General features: G+C 38.4%; 1 protein-coding gene and 1 pseudogene across 12 annotated transcripts in view; one reads left to right on the top strand and one right to left on the bottom strand.

Moving 5' to 3' along the window:
• Nucleotides 1-1833: 1833 nt before the first annotated feature.
• Nucleotides 1834-3775, bottom strand: LOC116091670 (annotated as a pseudogene).
• Nucleotides 3776-5706: 1931 nt separating this feature from the next.
• Nucleotides 5707-21082, top strand: part of Pde1a (phosphodiesterase 1A) — a 277843-nt gene continuing 262467 nt past the window's right edge. For 5 of the 12 annotated variants that reach the window (XR_004118665.1, XR_004118664.1, XM_031370779.1 and 2 more), the window contains exons 1-2: nt 5709-5897; nt 6141-6251. Coding sequence is in view for 9 of the 12 variants with exons in the window: in XM_031370779.1 (XP_031226639.1) it covers nt 6151-6251 (101 nt within the window). In the remaining 3 variants the exon portion in view is untranslated. Of the gene's footprint in view, nt 5898-5974; nt 6252-21082 lie in introns of those variants that run through there. The other 7 variants (XM_031370782.1, XM_031370780.1, XM_031370781.1 and 4 more) reach the window with 5 other exon arrangements.

Raw genomic sequence — 21082 nt, 5'->3', positions numbered from 1 at the left:
AAAATAAAAGATTATAATCATAAAGCAATCAGTATGTGCCAGATACTGTTCTATTCTTTTTCCATTAATTAATTAATTAACTAATTAATTAATTAACTTCATATCTTGAATGCAGCTTCCCCCTCTCCTTCTGGTCCCCCCTCACACAGCTCCTTCCTTACCCCATGTCCCCTTCTCCTCTAAGAAGAAAGAGGCCTCCCTGGGTACCAACCCACCCTGGCCCATCAAGTCACTTCAGGGCTAGGCACATCTTCTCCCACTGAGGCCGACAAGGCACTCCAGTTAGCAGAACAGTATCCACAGGCAGGCAACAGAGTTAGGGACAGCCCCAACTCCAGTTGTTACGGGCTCATACAGGTATGAAGACCAAGCTGTATATTGGCTACATATATGAAGGGAGTGGTGGTGGGGAGGCATAAGTCCAGCCCATAAGTCCATCTCTGGTTGGGGTTAAGTCTCTGGGTTCCCCCAATGTTCCAAGTAGTAGATGCTTTTGATATTCTTGTTGTGTTCCTATCCCATCCATGTTCCCCAATCCTTTCTGCAACTCTTCTATAAGACTCCCTGAGCTCCCACTAATGTTTGACTGTGGATCTTTGGATCTGTTTTCATCAGCTGCTGGGTGATGCCTCTGAGAGGACATCTATGCTAGACTATCTGCAACCATATGCTCTTTAAAGCACTTTGTATGCTAACTTATTTATTAGATCAGACCCATGAGGAAGATGATGATATTAACCTAATTTTCATATGTAGAAAGAGACATGGAATGATAACTTGTTAAAAAAAATCCACACTGCTCTTTCAGTGAAAGAACAGAAATTCTAGTCCAGGAACTTTTTTTTTTCAAAGTTTTACTTATGCCTCATTACACCAAAAATAAATAGTCTATTTGAAATAAACTAATGACCTGCATATTTTCATATGGATGAATGAATGTATATCTAAATAGGAAATAAATGGCAATCCTATCTACCTACATTAAAAAAATAGACAGCCTTTCCAGATTTTTACATACTAAGGAGAGGTATTTGTTCTTAAGGTGGCACAACGTGGTCAGGAAATCAGCAGTTATCCTGCAGCATCTTAACATCTGACTCAACTGTTCCTAAATGATGCAATTTAAAAGATATTGTAAACACATTTTTAGAATCCCTAGTGATTCTGAGATGGTTCCAACATTAACCCTAGAATCTACCAGAAAGAATTAACAGTGCAATAAAGAAGAACAGATCATCCACCTGACTATACATGTGTTCTCTTCAGGAAATCAATCTGGTCATTCAGGGAACACTCAATGTGGGATTCTCATCTGGCCAGGTCACACTTCCTATACAGAAGACCCACAGCATCAGGGTGGGTCTCTTCTAAAGATTCTTTGCTAGGCAATGTAACTAGTCCACTTCCTCTCAGAACAGTTCTACCCACCTCAACTCACAGCGTGTCCTTTAAACCAGAAGAGCATAATGGAGCAGAAATGAGCAGATATAACTCTAGCACATTCTTCTTGCTGCATTGTCTCAAGTTTTGCACATCTACCACAACAGTACTGTCCGGGAAACAGGGTAGCGTTGGCAATGAGAAAATAGACTACTGATTGCACAATTAACAGAAAAGTAAAAGTTTTCAGAATCTACAATAAAACTGTATGCAAAGGAGTGATAAGTCACTGACGTGCTGAACTTTTGATCTGGGGTCTGGCTGAGCAGTAGGGCTTGCCTTGTCAACTGGCCCTGGTCGGGCTCATTTCCTGCCTATTGAAGGATGACTATGCTACACAGATGGTTTCTGAGTGGTAAAATTCACACGAGTTCTTAGTTATTTGTATCATGATCATTCCTTGTTCAAGCTTTGATATAGATGAAGATAAAAGTGGTTTTTTGGTCAATAATTGCAATTTCTTTCTTTTAAAGTCAGTGGGTTTCTTGTAGAATTCTATTATGATTGGCCCAGGTTTAATTCCATCCATCTCCATGAAGGCAAAACACTTGGTGCTGGCAAGCCTTTTTTTTTTTTTTTTTTTAGGCTTGTAATGTTTGAATTCAAAGAAGATGGCTGTACCTTTGGTTAACTTTTCAACATGTTTCTGGAGCTCAATGTCCACATTAAAATGAACATAGGTATCTTCTTTACTTGAAGCCACCAGAGTATCTTGTACGGGAGTTAAATCTATGCCATTCAGATCTTCCACGCCGACTGTGATGTATGGATCGATACATTGCCCCGCATCTTTCAGACCAATTTTCTCAATCCTGATAGTGAGTAACGTCATCTCTGGTTCTGATGGCAACTGTGGCAATAAAGTACTAGGAACTCTAGCAGAGAAAGAATCAGGAGGTCCTGCTCCAGCACCACCTTCATCTTCTTCAAATTCCAAATTCTCTTCTTCACCAGGTGCTAAAATCTGTCTTAATGGGATAGGCTGAACATCAAATGGGAATTCTTTATTATATATAAGAATATTCTTCAGGATTGGTTCTTCACATCCTCCAGCTTAAACTCTTCTTAGGACTCTGTGGACTATAATGCTGCATTCCGCAATTCCAAAGCTAGTGCGATTTTGCCTATGGTTTTCTTTTGTTCTTCTGTGAATTCAGAATTACTGTGTTGAGGTTGGACCTCCTTCCATAAGTGTCTTGCTAATATCTGATAATCTATCACCTCTACCAGCTGGCCCCAAGAGTCAAAGTCGCTGCCTCTCCTAAGATTGGCACCTCAGCACTGCAGCAGACTCTGGGTCACCCTCTGACATGGCTAGTCCCCACCCGGAGCCCCTCCTACCCCTACCCCAGCAAGGCCAGGTTCTAAGGCACCATCCTCCCTAGGTTTGGCCCTGACATTAACAAGGCCAGGAGGAACATTAAGAACACCTGCTAAAAAGCTGCCCAAACCCATTTGCTGCCACAGTCAAACTCTGTAGCTCCAAGGTAGCGGTCCCGCTGAGGCCACCCAGTCCAGGAACTTTAGATATAGAACCCACTGAAATAACTTGGGCATCAGCAAATACTAACGTCAATCTATAAACTTCTGTCATCATTCCTGATAAATCACTGGGAAAATAGGCATTAAAAGAACTAATCATAATAAAAATAATTTGCCCCAAACATAGTTCAAACAAGAAGAAGGGTTGCCAAGGAGGTACGATGCGGGCTAGCTCTGGGTTGTCCTGCCTTCAATGTGTGTGCTTCAGTGTGTGTTTTAAATTTTGGCTTAAATTGATGAGCAAAACATATCAATGTTCTCAATATATTCGTTGGAGAAAGTTGAACACTATTACTTACCTGTTGATACTTTCAGTATGATTTGTTGTATTTTTGTGTCATCGTTGTACTCAAAGATTAGTTATAAATTAAGAAAATGTGTTCTATTCTGTACTTTAACAGAGAGAACATTTTGCTACCAAGATTGAAAATTGTCTTGGCCCAGGATTCAAACAATGAGCTGTTCTATTTGGTCTATTATTAACATTTTTTATTTCATGAAACATTTAATGAAAGAACTGAACAGTTTTGGTATCAAATGACTCAACTGGTATCCCCTGCCATCTTCAACATTGAGATAGGGTAGGCTTAACTGAGCGAAAGTAGGGCAAATGGGATATAATAGTGGATTGAGAATTCTTTTTTTCTTTTTTTTAGATAATTATTAGATGTTTTAGATGATTAGGTGTTTTCTTTATTTACATTGTAGATTTTATCCCCTCAGAAAACTCTCAACCCTATCCCTCCTCTCCCTGCTCACTAACCCATCTGCTCCCGCTTCCTTCTCCTGGCATTTCCCTACACTGAGGCATCAAGCCTTCATGAGACCAGGGCCTCTGCTCTTATTGATGTCCCACAAAGCTATCCTCTGCTACATATGCAGCTGGAGCCATGGGTCCCTCCATGTGCACTCTTTAGTTGATGGTTTAAACCCTGGGAGCTCTGGGGGTGCTAGTTGGTTCATATTGTTGTTCCTCCTATGGGGCTGCAAATCCCTTCAGCTCCTTGGGTTTTCTCTAAGCTCCCTCATTGGGGACTTTGTGCTTAGACTGAGACTTCTCATCTAGACCTCAGGGTCTGCATTTGTTACCTCATAATATTATTGGCCAACTGGTCAATGGAAAGGCTTAGAATCTCATGACATGTTTAGAGAGTTATTTGTGGGAAAGGTGTTGCATACTCAAAGACTTTGGTATTTTAAGTCATAAGCAATAATGGCATTTTATGCATATTTTGGGCTATGGATCATTTTAGAGAGCAGAATTCACTTGGTTTGTTCATTATTCATTAAGAAAAATTGGATAGAAGTTTACTAAATGAAGGTGTCTAAGATAATAAATGAGGGTAGAGTAGAGGTAAAATTGTGACCTTCCGAGCAAAGATGAACACTTAGGTAATAGTATCCTTATCAATATGCTTGGACAACTTGGACAGCTGCTCATAGAGGTAAGTCTGAGTGGAGAAAGCTGTGTGGAAACCGAGGACATTAAGTTTGATAGATTTCAGAAAATAGCTTTTCTGAGAAAAGAAAACTGAAGCTTGCTTGAGTTAATGTCCTCTCGTTTATGAATAAGAAAGCATTTTTGGAGTTTTGCAAATGTCCTTTGTACATTCATATTGCAGTTTTGACTACAAGGTGGCATCAGTGACTTTTGGGCAGAGATACTTTTTGTTTTGTTTTGTTTTGTTTTAATTGGAAGTTTCTTACCAATAAGACAATCACACTCACTTTAAAGACTAGGTTTTCAAATCCAGAGCATTTGTTTGTGTTTTTTCAACAGTTCAATAGGAATGCCTTATAACATTTCTTGTAAGACTTTTTAAGCGGCTGTATAAATTAAGTCCTCATAACAATGCTTACACATTGAAATAGTCACTAAATATTGGATTATTATTACCTAAATGTCTTTGGATACATGAGGCCTTAAGAAACCAGGCAACGGGCAAGCCCTCATGGACAAATGAGGAAAATTGTGTGTGAGTCTCTAAATACGAAGAGACAATACTTGAGAGGATATTTTTCTAAGCGGCTTGTAGATAGCAACAGCTATTACGGATGTCGACTCAGGATCTGTGCCTGTTTCAAAGAAAGCTCGCCATGTGTGGCAGCTTGGCAGACAATCAGTTCTGATTCCTTTTATGTCCAGTTTTTCTCATTTTTCTCCTAACACGCACAAACACTACAGGATCATTTTCTCTAAGCTCTGTTCTCGATGCACACATGCACGCACACACACACACACACACACACACACACACACACACACACACACACCCTTTGCCTTCAACATGCACATACATGCGTCCACACCCATTTTATTTTTATTTAGTTTTTAATCCTCAAAGGATTCACAGAGCGGGCTGAACACAGCTGCCGTGTTTTCCCTGGTTAAATTGGCAGTTACCCACTGTGTAGAGTTGCTAGGAGAAGATGAATAAGCATGATGACAGCATCACTTGATGGACATATTCTCTCAATAACAACCTGTGGAGCTTTGGGGTCTGTCTCCTGTACGGCTCTATGTGTGACTTTTCTCCGTGTTTGTCATTAATATTGGCTGCATTTATTCAGGAAGCGTGCTGTATTTTTAAGTGTCGTTTCCAGATCAATTAAGAGACAAAAGCCTTGGTATTTAAACAGGCACTTTCTTCTCAGGGTGGTGCTGCTGGTACTGCTTCCTACCATCTGGTTTCTTATTACATCCTGCCCTGCTTCAGCTGCTAGAGAGGAATTCAGCTTCTTGTGGAGCGCGAAAGTCATTCACGTTTCTTTCGTGCATAATTGAGCTCGTAAACTGTAGAAATTCTGATGTGCTTCTGTGCACGGAACAGTAACAGATGAGCTGCTTGGAGGATAGCCTGAGCAGTCGGTCAGTAGTACAGTAGCAGCTCACGTGTGTGGATTGCTCCCGTGAGGTCAGAGCATCTGTTTATACTCTGTCTGCTTGGGTTGTTGTTGTTGGTGGTGGGGGACATTGGTGATGTGAGAAGAGTGTATGCCTGTCAAAGTCGGCAGTTCTGTCAGAGCCTTCCCTCGGCTTTGCGTCTCTGAACTGTTTTGATGGCTAAGAGATGCTACTATGCAATGCTTGAGATTTGTAACGGACTGAGGAATGCTTGTCCTAGCCACTGAAACTGACTGCACCTGTGTTGTCCTAGGAACATCATCATGGGGTCTACTGATACAGACATCGAGGAACTGGAAAACGCCACTTACAAGTATCTCATTGGAGAACAGACTGAGAAGATGTGGCAACGCCTGAAAGGAATGTGAGTAAGCTCTCCGTTTGGTCTTATGTTTTCCCCCTCAACAAATAGCTGACCGTTAACACAAATAATTGTGGGTGCTACTTGATTTTGAGATTTAGGGTTTCCTTTGCAGGATTTTTTCTCTTGAAAACTAAAATATGCCCATTTCAGTTAGCAACTTGTTGAAAGCAGAATAGCTTTTCTGTACCTGTATGTTTTGCATGAAGTAAGGTAAGGCTCTGTGAAATCACTTTCTGTTTACCCTTCAGGGCTTCTGGTCCTCCCGGTGTGTGTTGTTTAGATGTGTGCTTTAGATAAGCACAGAAGGGACTAGGAAAGCAGCTTGCCTGGTCCTTGCTGAAATAATTTTTTTCAGGTAAGTGGAGAGAGAAAAATAAGATGGAGATTTCTTTCTTTCTTTCTTTGTAAAAAACAAAGATGTGATTAGTAGAATAATAAATAGCATATTTATTCTGTGCTTATTCTATGATGAATAAACTAATGTTTTAATAAGAAAGTTCTGTGGCAAAACAACATGAAGAGCATATCAAACACATTAGAGCTTTAGTTTAAATTAGCCAGTTCAGTTCCTCACTAATTAGTAAAATGCAGAATTGCTTTCAGTGTACTGACCGGCTTCTTAACAATACAGAAGAGGATGTGCAGTTACTTGAAGCATGACTTGTAATTACCTGAATCCACTTTGATTCTGGTGTTAGCACCTTGCTCATCACCCCCATCCCATCCCACCCCCACCCCATCCTTGTCAGTACGAGTTCCGGCCAGTGCTTCAGCACAGTACTGTTTTATAAGCTTCATTTTAATCATAGCACAGTTGTAAAAGCCGATGTAACATTTGGATGAAAATATGAATATTTATAGGTCATTGGAATTTCTAAGTGTATTTTCATATCTCAAAATGAAGTGGAGGATTAGCTTTACATAGATATCAGAGGACTACAGTGCCCCATGGACAAGAAGGATTCCTGTCTTTAATGCTGTTGCCTGTTTACACAGTGCTTCATGAAAGGTAGTATATGAGTAAGCTTATGTCATTGCTTTTATAAAGAACAACTATATCAAACTTTGTTTAGAAGTCCAAATCGTCTCTACTCTTCTCCATTTGGACATGCAGTGCTCTCAGTGTATATATATCGGTGCTTCATATAAAAGCATACCAATAATGCAAACAGCAGAGAATAACTTTTAAAAAAGGAAACCATTTTTATAGCTATTTAATGAACTAGAGAAATCTGTTCCAAAGATCCATTGAAGATTTGAAAGACAGATTCTCTAGAGAAACAAATAATCCTGAAGAAACAAATGTTGGATCACACAATCAATTAGCATAGATGCAAATTAAGCATCATCAATTATCAGATGATTTGTGCTCTAACCTAGTGGATGGACTTCATCTGTACCGGGCTGCTATCACTGAGATCACAACCCATTTTAGATTCTTCCTTTACAGGGCAGGATGTTTTGGTACATTGTATCTCCTTAGTTACTCCGAGGCAAAAAGATACATAGTAGTGACTTTAGAAATATATCTTCAAACAATTAGAAAATTGATTCTGTGTTTTCCCAACATTTTGAGATAAGTTCTCTGACTTTTCACCTTGTCATTTGATAGCAGTTTCAGAGGGGGGTGATGTGGTCCTTTAACGGCAGAGGTGCAGAGGTTTGGGGGTTGACAGTAAGAGTGTATCTCAGCTTGCACATGCTGTGTTCTTTTGGTTTGATTGCTACACAGAATCACTTAATGATCTCCAGCCAGTTTAGTGTTTTAAAGACATTCTTACTGAGTAAAGTGACTCAGAGCTTTTGTATTCAAGCATGAAGAAATTTGCATTTCGGTTCATTCCTTTTCCTCGTACTTTGACTTAAGACATTTTCAGAGTTCCTGGCTTTTGGCTTGTCAAAGCAAGAAGCTCTAAGTTTAAAAGCCGCATGACTAATGACAAGCAAATTGTTTAATTATGGTCTTTTGTGTAGTCTGCTTCCAATGCAGTGATGTGCAGGACTCCCCATTCCCTTGATGAAAATGCCTCACCTCTTTAAAACCCAATATTGATTCAAGCAGAATTTCACTTCATCAGGATTACTCCTGGGTCCTACTTTTAAATGTCTGCAGCGAAAATCCTGGCACTCGTGAATGCTATTAAACAGTTTTGAAATGATTTCTTATTTTGATAAAATAGACTCTATGTGACTATTGGATATTTATTTGGAAAGGATTTTATTTGATTTTCTTTTATGACATCCAACTTTATAAAATTCTTGATTTTTTTTTCAGCAGGCTATCCCACTTTTAATTTGGCATGCAATATGTACATTTTAAGGTTAAATTCAAGTGGAGATGAAAATAAATGAAATATTTATCCATGCAATATGAAAAACACAAGCCACTACAGAAAGATACTTAGATAGTCTCTCATAGGTATTTTTATATAGTATATTTTATACACCTTTTTACAAATGTAGTTTTGCTCTCTACCCCAACTTACTCTCAAACTTATAATTTTCCTGATTCATTCTCTCTAATGTTTGGATGGCAGGCATACACTACCACACCTAGTTTGTATATGCATTCAAATCTATAGAAATAATAACAAATTTTATAAAACAAGTGGAAACATTGCTCAAATAAATTAAGTATCAGTTTCTTTAGAGTACTTGGCTCATTTCTTTAATGAACCTTTTTAGTGTGCATGTATGTGTGTGTGCATACGGAGACCAGAGGTCAGGGTTTCTTCTTCATTCACTTTTCAGCTTAGTTTCTGAGACAAGGTCTTACTGAACTTGGAGCTAACCTGTTTAGCTAGACTGGCTGGCAAGCAAGCCATTTCAATCCATTCATCTCTGCCTTTGCAGTGCCAGGATTACAGGCAGGCAGCCCTGGAGCTGGTTCTCCCCATAGGGATATCCAAACATAGGTCCTTGTGCTTATATGGCAAGCATATTGCTAATGGAGCCATCTCCCAGCTTCATCTATTAACCCTTTGGGGTACGAGGTACATTTTACTCAATGTTTGGGAAGCCCTAAAAGCCTATGTGACTCCCTATCTCTTACTCCTTTTGGAGAGCAAAGGTGAATTAGTCTTATCTCCATTCTCATGAAGGCCTCTAAGCCTCACGCTGTTGATTTTTAGGTCAACATTTTCCTCACCACTTTCAATTTATTTGCTGCCACTCAGAATAACAATATAGCATCCTGACATGACTCATCATCTTTGATGGCGGAAACATTAGCAATAGCTATGACATCAGACCCTGTATAAAGCCATAATTTGAAATCATCATGTACTTATTCATAAATTGTAAATAGTTCAGGGCTTAGAAAAGCCTTCTTATTTCTTATACCACTCCAGCAGCAAGTTCAATTCCTTGCTCAGAAGTTCCCCATGACTCTGGAACCTCAGCTGAACACTACATATGAAGGATAGGTACCTACCTGTGAGCTTTGCAGAGCTGGAGAATTTATGCATTCTGTGTGATAACTTGATTTAAAAGTTTTATGTTGTTTTCAATTAGTGGCATGGATTTCTTTTGGAAATAATGCTTTTTTTTTTGATAATAAAGCTTCTTTCTGCTACACTGGTATCCACAACTGTGAGGTACATAGGTAGCAACACCGGCGCTGCTAGTCCAAAGCTGTGTCGTAGTTCTAAGGATTCAGTCCAATAGCTAAAAGCATTTCCAGAAACTTTGATCATGTAAAGTTTTCAGTGAAAAGCATGTGAAGTTGTCAAAGAAACTAACCCAATGGATTATTTTACTTGGTTGTTCAACAGAATCGAAGACAACCTGAATTCCTCCAAAACATAAACTATCTAGACATTATTGCTGGCTCCTTCAGGTCATATGAGCATAGGTCAAGAGCCTGCCAGACTTTGAATAATCATTTTATGTCAGGTTGCTGATGTTATCTGTATCGTCACACGTCTCTCCTATCTTTACAAAGGTCTAGATGTTCAGATGTGGGATTGTGAGTGGGATGAGACTGGAGAACTTCAGGTTAAGCTTCTTCTACTCTCGCTTTAATGATAAACATTAATTATCCGAAGTAAAGGGTGAATTGTAGGGAAGTAGAAAGTGAATGAGGGTGGAAGGACTTTATTACTCTTTAATTCTAATTAACTCATTTGCTAAAGGAGGCAGTCCGATGTATGGTTCTCACAGGAAGTTGCCCAGGCCCCATTTCTAAGTAACTGCTGTGCATATTTAAACTAGGCAAAGATTGTAACTGGCAAGATGTATCAACACTGCATTCCCGAGCTGGAATTATACCTTAAGATAAAGCAGCTTCATGAACAAGAAAGAGAAAGGATGCTTTAAATCTCCCACTTCACACCCTTCACAGCTGCTCCCGTTTGCACTTCAAGGCTTAGTGTCACCCACAGCCTCTTCGTGCCTCTGATCTTATCTGTAACCCCACACATCTCTCCTATCTTTACAAATGTCTAGATCTGAGGTTGACTCTAAGACAGGCTGCATACTGCCTTTGTTCATCTGAATAAACAGCCTTCTTCAGTCAGCTAAGGACTGAGCTTACTCTTCTAACTCTTGCTCCCATGGCTATCTATACGGGGGCAGTTTCCATGTAGTCAGCTCGCAATACTTCTGCCTTCCGTACACAGCCGAGGCCAGGAAGAGTCTCTCCTGCAGAGCTCAGATTATGCCCTCATCAGGAGGAATTGTTCTACTTCAGGGCCAATAGAGACCTTGTTAAGAAATGCCCAGCATCTCTTCTGGGATTTTCCTTACACAGAAAATTCTTCCCAGCTTTCCATTTTAGGCTGGTTTTGGTTTATAAAATAACCGAAAACTTACTTTCCATTCCAAAATCTACCTTCTGTGAACCATTGCTTCTGAGTTCAATTACCAAGCTCACTTTCTTTGTTTTATTCCTGGATTCCCAGCCCTCAGCACATTTCTAAGTAGAGAATCACAAGACAATCCATATTTCTGAATGCAAAGTTGCAGGATTGGAGACAGATGCACAGCTAGAACAGGGACTGAGAAGATGGAAGAAGGCAAAGTATTATGCACTAGTTGCTAGAACTGTGAAGATATAAGCTATGCACTCTTATTATGTGTGCATATAAATGACTATAAGATGTAAGTCTGCCTAATTATTTACTCATGTGTCTTGTCAAGCATGAATTTGAACATAGGTCCATGTTTTTCTTCTAAAACAAACAGAGACATTCTCAGAAGAGTTATCCAGAAACATCACCAGAAGAGAATATAGAAAGGAGATTTTAAAGGAGTCCCCAGATCTCATGGTAGATGTTCTGGGTCCTACCTCAGGGTCAGACACTTCCTAATCTCTAGCATTTGTAAACTTTATCCTACCCAGAAAACAGGATTAAACAGCACGTGGGGTTAAGGTTTCCAAATAATTGACTACCAAATACATCTCTTATCCTGGATCACCCAGACTACCTATGTCTCCCCATGTGGTCACCGAACCTCTTGACAATTGATTCCAGGCAGACAAGGAGGAGGTCAGAGTAGAGTGGTGTGAAAAGGGATGGCTTGTAGACTCCAGCCCTGAGATTGGGCAAAGCATGCCAGGCACCAAAGAATATGAGGATCTCAAGAAAGTAGAATATGAAGTCTTCCAGCGTCTTCAGGGAGAATGTGATCCAGCTGGCACCTTGATATTAGCTCAGTAAAACATGACATCAAATTTATGACTTTACAAACAGAAGACAACTTAACATGTATATATTTTAAGGATACTAGGTTTTGTAATAAATTTGTTATGGTAGCTGTAAAAAACTACAATATATTTCCTGTACTAGAATAGCACTGTTTAATAAATATGATCATTCTTCTAGTTTTCTTACCACCCCCTGTACAGTTGATCCCTAGAGATATAAACAATGGTCTATAAAATATTGGAGCTGGGCAGTCTTGATATCACATCACTGGATGACCCCAGTACTTCTATATTGTCTGGCTTTCATGCCCAAACCATCAGTTTCCTGTCACACTCTATGTAAGAGTATACACTGCATTAAATTTCAAGTGTTAGAGGAGAATATCTCATGAGGGTTGTTGAAAAATCTGTTCTGGTTCTTACATTGTTAAGCATGGAATAATCAAGTGAATCTCCTTAAAAGTTTGTATTTTAGCCATGAGACTGACTTGGTTTGGGAAAAAAATCACTTACTATTGTTACTTCAGAGTTTATATTTAAACTTATAAATCTCAATGTTTCAATAATATTTTATTATTGTCTAAGGGATAAATGTTCTTTTTGTGGGATTAAGATAGCAATATATTATTTCTTATGCTATGTATTTTTCATAGCCAGGTGACATGCAAATGTTATTAATTTTCTGAACTTCTCTTTTACTTGTGAAACCTAATTTTATTGCTCACCATTCATTAACTCATTCAGTGAATGTCCAATTGCTTTCCCTATAACATGTATGTTTAGACAACAGAACATCGAGAAGATGAATTATAAAAAAGTGAGTTAGCCTATGGTAAGGAAGTAGACTATGAACAGGCACCAAGGTTCTTTTAAGAAGGACTTTTGGATGGTCATGGTTGATTTCTCTCAGAAGACTTTCCAAGTGAGACAGAGAAAAAGTGATACCTAGGATGTTAGTGTGTGAGAGGGCCCAATAAATGATACTGCCAATTCCTGATGAAGTTTTAGAATCTGGTAAGGGATGGATTTAAGAGTCCACTCAATGGAGATCAGAGTATAAGTTTTAATGTAATAAAACTTTCATTGGCTTTCATGTGCAGCTTAATGTGTCAGAGGGCCCCTGACAACACCTATATCCCTAAATATAGATCTTTAAAAACTCCCTTCCTAAATTTACCTCATGACTTAGAAACAATGAGACTCTACTTTCTCCATGCCTAAATTCCTTCCCTACTCATTGAGAGGGAAAAATCCAGTCTCAAATCCCAGCAGCCTCCACCACAACTCCAAATCATCCAAACAGGTGATTTGTTTCTTTGCAGCAAATCAGGAAAGAGGCCCAGAAAGCTTCTCTAGTGAAAAGGGTTTAGATGGTAGAGAAAAGGACGAGGATCTAATATTTTCACACCTTGAAGTCAACATAGCAGCAATTGCATAGATTATGTTAGCACAACATAGCACATCCCGGCACACAGGAGGCGTTTCAGACCCTGTGATCATCAATACTCCCACAACACCCATCCTTACTGCATGCTGTCCCCATTACTCACTAACATATGATCTCCATGTTCATTTACCTTTCAATACCTTGGTTTTTCACTTGTGAACTGGAAATACCTCCCAACTTACAGATGTTGAAGAGTTTAAATTAATTGCTAATTATAAATTTCTTGAATAGTATCTATAATTCCACAAACATTAGCAATTATTATTATTGCTAATTTTGCATACTTAGCCATGTATTTTGAGGTGAATGACACTATGTAATACAGGCTGGTTTCAAACTTGCAATATTTCTGCTTGTGTTTACCAAGTGCTGAGATTACAGACATGTGCCAGCATGCCTGGTTCCAAAATTCTATACTTTTAAAGGTACTTTTTGTATCTTAGTAACAAAAGTAGGTGGACTAAAGTGGGCAATTTAATAGAACTTTCTCTTAGCCCAGTGGATCTTGTATCACAGGTTCTGCTCAGTTTTTATTCTCAGTATGATAAACTTTAATATTGAAGGACTTATAGTACCTCAGGGGCTGTAGGTAGAGGGTTCCAGAGAGAAAGATGAGAAGCCTTGAGAGTTTCACAGTGGAAGGATGTATTGATGTTTTAAAGTGGAGTTTTGTTCTCCATGGTCAGGTACAGCTACAGGCTAGACAGAGTTCCTGAGTTACTGGTTTGCAATCGGTTGACTTCACAGTAACAGCTGTAAAGTCTTATGTCTGCCCCTTTGCTGACATACTTTTAGAAAATGTCACATTGTCATTATGGCTCTAGATTTTGTCTTGTACCTTATTTCAGTCAGCTAGTCTAGTGTTAGCTATGGTTAGCTATAGTTAAGGGAATTAAAATAAAAGCTGGGGAGATTGTTCAGTATTTGGTCAAGCAAGCATAACCACAGTTTGGAGTCTTGGACTCTATGTAAAGTGCTAGGTGAGAATGACAGCTACTTGTAAGTCTAGCCTTGGAAGGTGAAGACAGAGGTGAAATCAAGCTGGCTAGAGAGACTAGTCATATCAGCAAGTTCTGGGTTTTATTGAAGGACCCAGACACAATGAACAAGGTTGAAAGGTAATAGAGTATGATTTGCAACACCAATCTTGGGCCTCCATATGCATGTAGCCACACAAGCACATATGTGCACACACCCTCACAATATGCTCTCACACATGCAAACATGGACAAGCATGTACACATATAGAAATACACACACATATACAGAAACTTAAATGGAAGCCAAAGGGACATAAAAATGGCAATGAGTTATTAGAAGTATAGAAATGAAGTGTCATCTTTTGGATTTCTTTAAGTTATACTCTCTTGAAGTTGTTTAAAGATTAATTGTACATTTTACAAAATATTAAAAGATAGGTTTTTACTAAATAGGTTTTATATGGTCAAAGATATAGATAATTTTTGTGGGCAAATTTCAATATTTATAGCTACTCAAATAAATTTATAATGGATCATAAAAAACTAGTTAGTTTCTAAGCACCAAAGGCTTCAGGAGAAGAAAAATAGATCTTAATTAAACTATGCATAAAGGCTAGTTAGGATATGGCTCAATGGTAGAGTAAAGAATGAGATCACGGGGTCAATCCTCACAACCACAGGCACAGAATAATGACAACAGTGGCCAACTCTGCATGAGCACGCTGACCAATGAACACTCCTGAATCAGGTTCTAGATAATTTTGATGAAAATCAAAATAAATTTGTTAGGAAAAACACTGTTCTAACTCTGTTTCTGATCAACTTAAAACTGAACTTTTGCCAGGCAGCGGTGGCTCACGCCTTTAATCCCAGCACTTGGGAGGAAGAGGCAGGCAAATTTCTGAGTTTGAGGCCAGCCTGGTCTACAGAATGAGTTCCAGGAAAGTCAGGGCTACACAGAGAAACTCTGTCTAAACAAACAAACAAACAAACAAACAAAAAAATAACAAAAAAGAAAAAAACTGAACTTTCTAAGCATTAGTTCAACTCTAGTAAGAACAAGATGAAGAGAAGCTGTATAATGTCAAGTTTGACCCCATTTCTTATTCAAATAGCTTAGAATCATCTCAGAGTTGAATTAGAAAAGTAATCATAGCTATAACGTTTTTGGGCCTGATGCTTTTAGAAACATTTTCCCCTTTAAAAGATTTTCACTGAGTGTGTCCATTTTACCCAGTACTTTGTTAATCAAGGACACATTCACATAAAGGTATGACACATTCATGCAAATGTTCATGGCACATAGACCACACTCTGAAATGGTTTTCTTTTGATATATATGTTTCAAAATAATCATCTCCAGTTTTTCTATTAAGAATGCCACTTGACCATGGCTCCATAGTTAATAGGGAAGAGCTAGATTATCAGGCCCATTCTTCATCCATTTAACACTGGCTTAGATATTTCAACTCAGTGCTCAAGATACAGTAGGAATTAAAAAACAATTCTTCTGTTTTGACTTTTCCACAACCCGGCCATCTGTTTGCCTAACTCTGCATGCTTGAGACTGACGTCCAAAGGGAGGCAGCACTTGGTTTACATTTTGTAGATGTCAGAAACTCTTTATAGTTTTCCTCTGCACCGCAGGATGTACATTGTCACCAGCTCTTCAGTTTACCTACTTAAACTGTCATCCTTGCTAGCATCTATACATGAGTTTGATATTCTAAATCCCTCCATTCCTCAGAGCTTGGATCTTTGCAAGATTGCTCTAATTTTCTTACCTCTGTGCCCCAAACAACTGAGAGAAAATGTCCAGTATATTTTATTTGCCAATGAAGCTAAATCTACGACTCTGAAGATTAAAACTAGACATTTTATCCTTGCATATGATAACCCTTCTTTTCTCATCATAGAAGATTTTAAGCACACCATAACGGTCTTCCTTCAAGTGAAGTGAGCAGTCTTTTTCCATTTTGCTTATGTCAGAAAAATCAGTTTAGTGGGATTCTTCTATTTTACTCTCTGAGGCGAATAGAAACCATGTCCTTTCCCAGGCTATGTTCAGTAGCCTGACTAAGGAGCTCCATTCTGGATTTAAGAACATACCAATTTTCCAGCACTTCTCATTCTTTCAAACACAATAAAAGGTATATTTTTGACATGTGTGGTCCTCTCGACTCTTTATTTTCCAGCAAACCTCTGCTTTAATATCTTGAGCTTTCTAGCAAGTCTCTGTTCTCCAGAAGTCCCTTTGCCCCCATGCCACCTCATGTTCTTTACTCTAGGGGTCCACTTTGTTCAAGACTTTGTGTATCCATGGTCTTGGATTGCCCCTCTCTGATAGTGACTCTTGGTTATGCAATATGTACTGGTCAATGGGACCTTAGGAATGCGTTGTAAGAAAAGCCAAGGAAGGAACTATTTATTCATTGAGGTTATTCTCACTTAACGCTCTCTAATGTCTCACTGCAGCATGTAAAGAAGCCTGGTCAAGATGGACATACAAAGCAGCTATTCACCACTCAACTGAAGCCTCTCCGTATCTACAGACATGTAGGCAAAGAAAGCCTGCACTAGACAATTTCTTCACCATCTCAAAGGGATAATAACATGCTCATTCTCTAGGAGCAATAAGGCTTGGGTTAGTACACACACACACACACACACACACACACACACACACACACACATCTGTTATTTGCCTCTAAGAATTTTTTTCCTGCCATTTTATGGTTCCAACAGTTTCTTCTATGTGTTATTGTTTTCTTTCCCTATCATCAATAATTTATTTATGTAAACAACTACTAAACATTTTAGAGATTAGAAATGTAAAAAATGGAGGTCTTCTTTTTCTGAAAATCAGTTTAGTGAAATTTCTTCCATGCTGTTTTTGCTAGGAGCAGTATAAATGATGTGTCTCCACTTACAATATTTCTAACAAAGCCTGCCCTTTCAGTGGTTTGTGTACTGAAGTCATATTGCTGTTAAATTTCCGTGAACAGATATAACTTTCGTCAAATAAAAAGGTGATGTGGAGTAAGGCAGAGAAGCTACACAGTTGTGTAAAACAAGATGGTTCATATTTTGTTACCCTAGCAACAGGGATTGGCAAGGCCAGAACTTTCCATACATCCTGTTGCCCTGACAACAGGTCATACAGGGCCTGGGAAGGTCCAATCCCAAGTATTCTAGGTCTCTTCTTTGAAAGCACAAAGTAAAAGGACCAAGTACTGTTAAGTGTTATTCCCTTTAAACTCACAATTCTTCAAATATTCAAAATATTTCATCAAATGATTATCTTTTCAGAGTTGAAAGGGGTTTGAAAAAAATCACAGCCTCCATTTTTGTATTCACGAGTACAGAAACATTTACTAATTTTTGATTGGTTCAAAGGAACAGTACTAAAAATTGAGGAAGAAATTAAAAAAAAAAATGAATGGAGAGAACAGGCTGTAGGATTCAGAGCCAGAGCCCAGGGGTTGCATACCTGAACGTTGAGTTGGAGTCAGCTAGTCATGAGAGGCAGGCGTGGCTCAGTTTTAGAGTCTGTCCAAAGGAGATCTTTGCTCTTTGCTGGCCTCTGTTTCCTTTCATGTAACCATAGCCAAACATCATAGGATGATACTAGGTTGACCAAATTCTGAATTTAGTACAAATTTTTCCACTTTTCATTCATATTGAGCATCAGTTTGCTTTGCTCATTACTTCTAGTAGAGTCGACAAAAAGGCAATCTCATCTTCTTTGTGTGTTTCTTTTTCTTTGTTCCTTGGGTAATTGGTTTGAACATGCAAACGAAGTATGACTTAGTTTCATTCTTGACTCTATTTTCTAATCTTCCTTATTTAAGTTTATGTAAAACAGTCCTGTTTTAAATTAATTATTTTTTTTAACTACTACTGATTTTTATAAATTCAGGTGAGATGTTTGTTTAAAGCTACTGCTATGGTTTTAAGGTTTATATTAAAGCAGAGATATCTCTGTAAACTCTTCTATCAAAAAGCAGGAAGCTGGTTTTGTATAATAAAGACTTTTCTAACCTAATTTCAAACTTAATATGGATGGCTAAGAAGCATTATCTGTGGAAAAATACGATCGAGTTAGGGCTGAATTTTGGAAAAACCATGTAGGGAAGTAGGGAAGTTGGGCCCTTAAATGTCCCAGTGACATTAAATCAGAGAGATAGTCTTGCTTACCAGAAACTAGATTGGGTGAATGTTTCAGGTTCTCTAAGTACCCTTCCTGCTTCAGCTTCATTGCTTATTAAATATTATCATTCACTTAGCTGTTAATCAGTCAGCTTTGTAGATAATTCTTTACATTCCCTTTGAAGTTAGACAGCAGAGGTGGAAACTTCTCCACTCTTCATTATTTCCCGAGTGCCTGGCACAGCAAATAGTATAAAGCAGGAGTCCAAAAATGCTTCCCAGCTGAATGGCACGACATGAGAAGTCACATGAGTTATGCCAGAAAGGCCAAGTGTATGGACTCTCCTTGACCTGCTTCTGTAACAAGGAAGAGAATGAAGGGCCAGAAAAGCCTCACTAGTCAAAGATGATCGGGGATGATAAGTTAGCACAGACAAAATAACAGAACCCCAAGTTAAAGCATAGTAGAAGTTGTTGTCAAACAGAAATGGTTATAAAAGATAGGGATGGTGCAACTGAGGTGCTCACATGCTGTGCATAGCACAGAATATCTGCATCTGGTAGCTGGCACTGTGAGCAATGCTTGGCGCAAATGTATGTGAGCAATGCTTGGTGTAGCTGTATGTAAGGCAATGTGCTTGCCTTCTCTCCATTCTTCTTTTGGGTACAAGATGGAGATGAAAAGCTAGCTACTGAAAATTATCTTATGGGTAGAATGCAAAGAGAAGTCTAACATGTCTTATGAAACTATCCAGCAAAATCCAAATGTTCTTTTAAAGTATTATTGAATACTTAGGATTCCTGTGAGAATATCTTCCACAATTAGTGTTGTGGTCTTGTGGTAGAGAAGAAATAATTGCCCAGTAGAGTTTCCAGCCTCAGGGAGTCAGGCAGGAGATAACCTGGTTAAACTTGGGGGAAATTGAACTGAATCCATCAGTGGTAGTTTTCAGTTGACGGCTACTTGTCTGCAGTGGAATGGAAGACTCATCCTTATGTTGCAGGTTTCTTCTCATAAAAAAAGTTGGTAACTGCAAATCAACATCCTCTTGAGTTTCCTAAGGTGACTGAGGAATTTTGATAGTCCCTGAATTTCATTTTTTCAGGCAATCAAAGGCAACGTGTCTGACAAGGCACAAACTCAACCTAACATTTTACGCAGGCAGTTGATACTTTTCCCTCTGGCTTCATTCTGTTACATGAATCATATTTCAATTAGGAAAAATTATTTTTCAATTGCATATTATTTATTCTAAATAATAATCCAGCCAGCTAAAATTGTAACATGGATTAAAGGGATTATGCAGGATTAGTGACTAAAAATGTTCCAAAATGAAATTCACAATCAGACCAGAATAAAGGATTAAAATACTCCTAGCATTCTTCCCCAATTGACTTTGTTACAGATTCTTTCCCTCCATTTTACATGAAGTGATTTGTAAAGTTTTCATCATAAATTAAAAGAAGGCCGAACTACAGTAGTACAATAATTATCTTCACTTTCATGTTTTAAATGTCTAATTCTGTATAATTCAGGTAATAAGCTCTTTCTATAATTATAAAAGTGTGTTGATCTCCTGATAGTACCTGGAAAATAAGAAATAGTATAGCACTCTGGGACTAGAAATGGTAATTGTAAAGCTCCCTAGGAAGAGATGTTAAAATGTAACCATAACATTAGAGAATTGAAAAAGATCTTCTTGATAAATCTAAATTGTTTTGCTAAGTATGTGTATTTTTTTTCTCTACAAGTAAATACTAATTTTCACAGTGTGAGTCATACTATGGTAGTCTTAGTCAGCAATTCTCACAAACTTGGGAATGGACGTCCTTAAAAAAAGGAAGTTGTAGTTTAAGTTCTTGTAGACTATGTAAATATTTTATATATTTCATGTGTTTTTAAAAAATAAGACAATAAAATAATTATTGTATTACCCTATTTCTTCTATAAGACCAGTTAAGCTGGGCTGTGATGGTGCACGTCTTTAATCCCAGCACTTGGGAAGCAGAGGCAGGTGGATTTCTGAGTTCAAGGTCAGCCTGGTCTACAGAGTGAGTTCCAGGACAGCCAGAGCTACACAGACAAACAAACAAACAAACAAAAGACAAGTTAATTTGCTTGTTCATGCAACAAAATTAATTCATTTGTAACATGGAACATTCTATCATTATCCTGGATGCCAGGGATACGACAATTAATAGAAGAGAAGTGGTTCCAACCTCTATAGAACTTATATTTTGATGATGAGTATAAATTGTCAAGAAATAAAAATGCATAATATATTTGCTATCGAGCAAGATTAAAGTAACAATGTTAGTGCGAATGTCAAAATCGATACTATAGAAATGAGTGGTCAGGGAGAGCTTTACCTGAGAGTAACTTGAAAAGATGAGTTAAGCTAAGCAAGAGTGCTCTGCTAAGGCCCAATACCCTGGCATTCTGTGCACATGGAGTCAAAGTCAGAGCACTTTAAGCAAGGGTGCATTTGTCACTTTTGTAGAAACTCTAAAGTTCAATGGTACTAGAATTCAGAGGAGGAGGGAAAGGAGGGGTAGGAGAGGAGAAGTGTGTGTGTGTGTGTGTGTGTGTGTGTGTGTGCGTGTGTGT

This window comes from Mastomys coucha, unplaced genomic scaffold (genome assembly GCF_008632895.1).
Source record: "Mastomys coucha isolate ucsf_1 unplaced genomic scaffold, UCSF_Mcou_1 pScaffold15, whole genome shotgun sequence".
Lineage (NCBI taxonomy): Eukaryota > Metazoa > Chordata > Mammalia > Rodentia > Muridae > Mastomys > Mastomys coucha.
The sequence above is the reverse complement of the archived record's forward strand: the minus strand, read 5'-3'. Positions and strand labels throughout refer to the sequence as shown.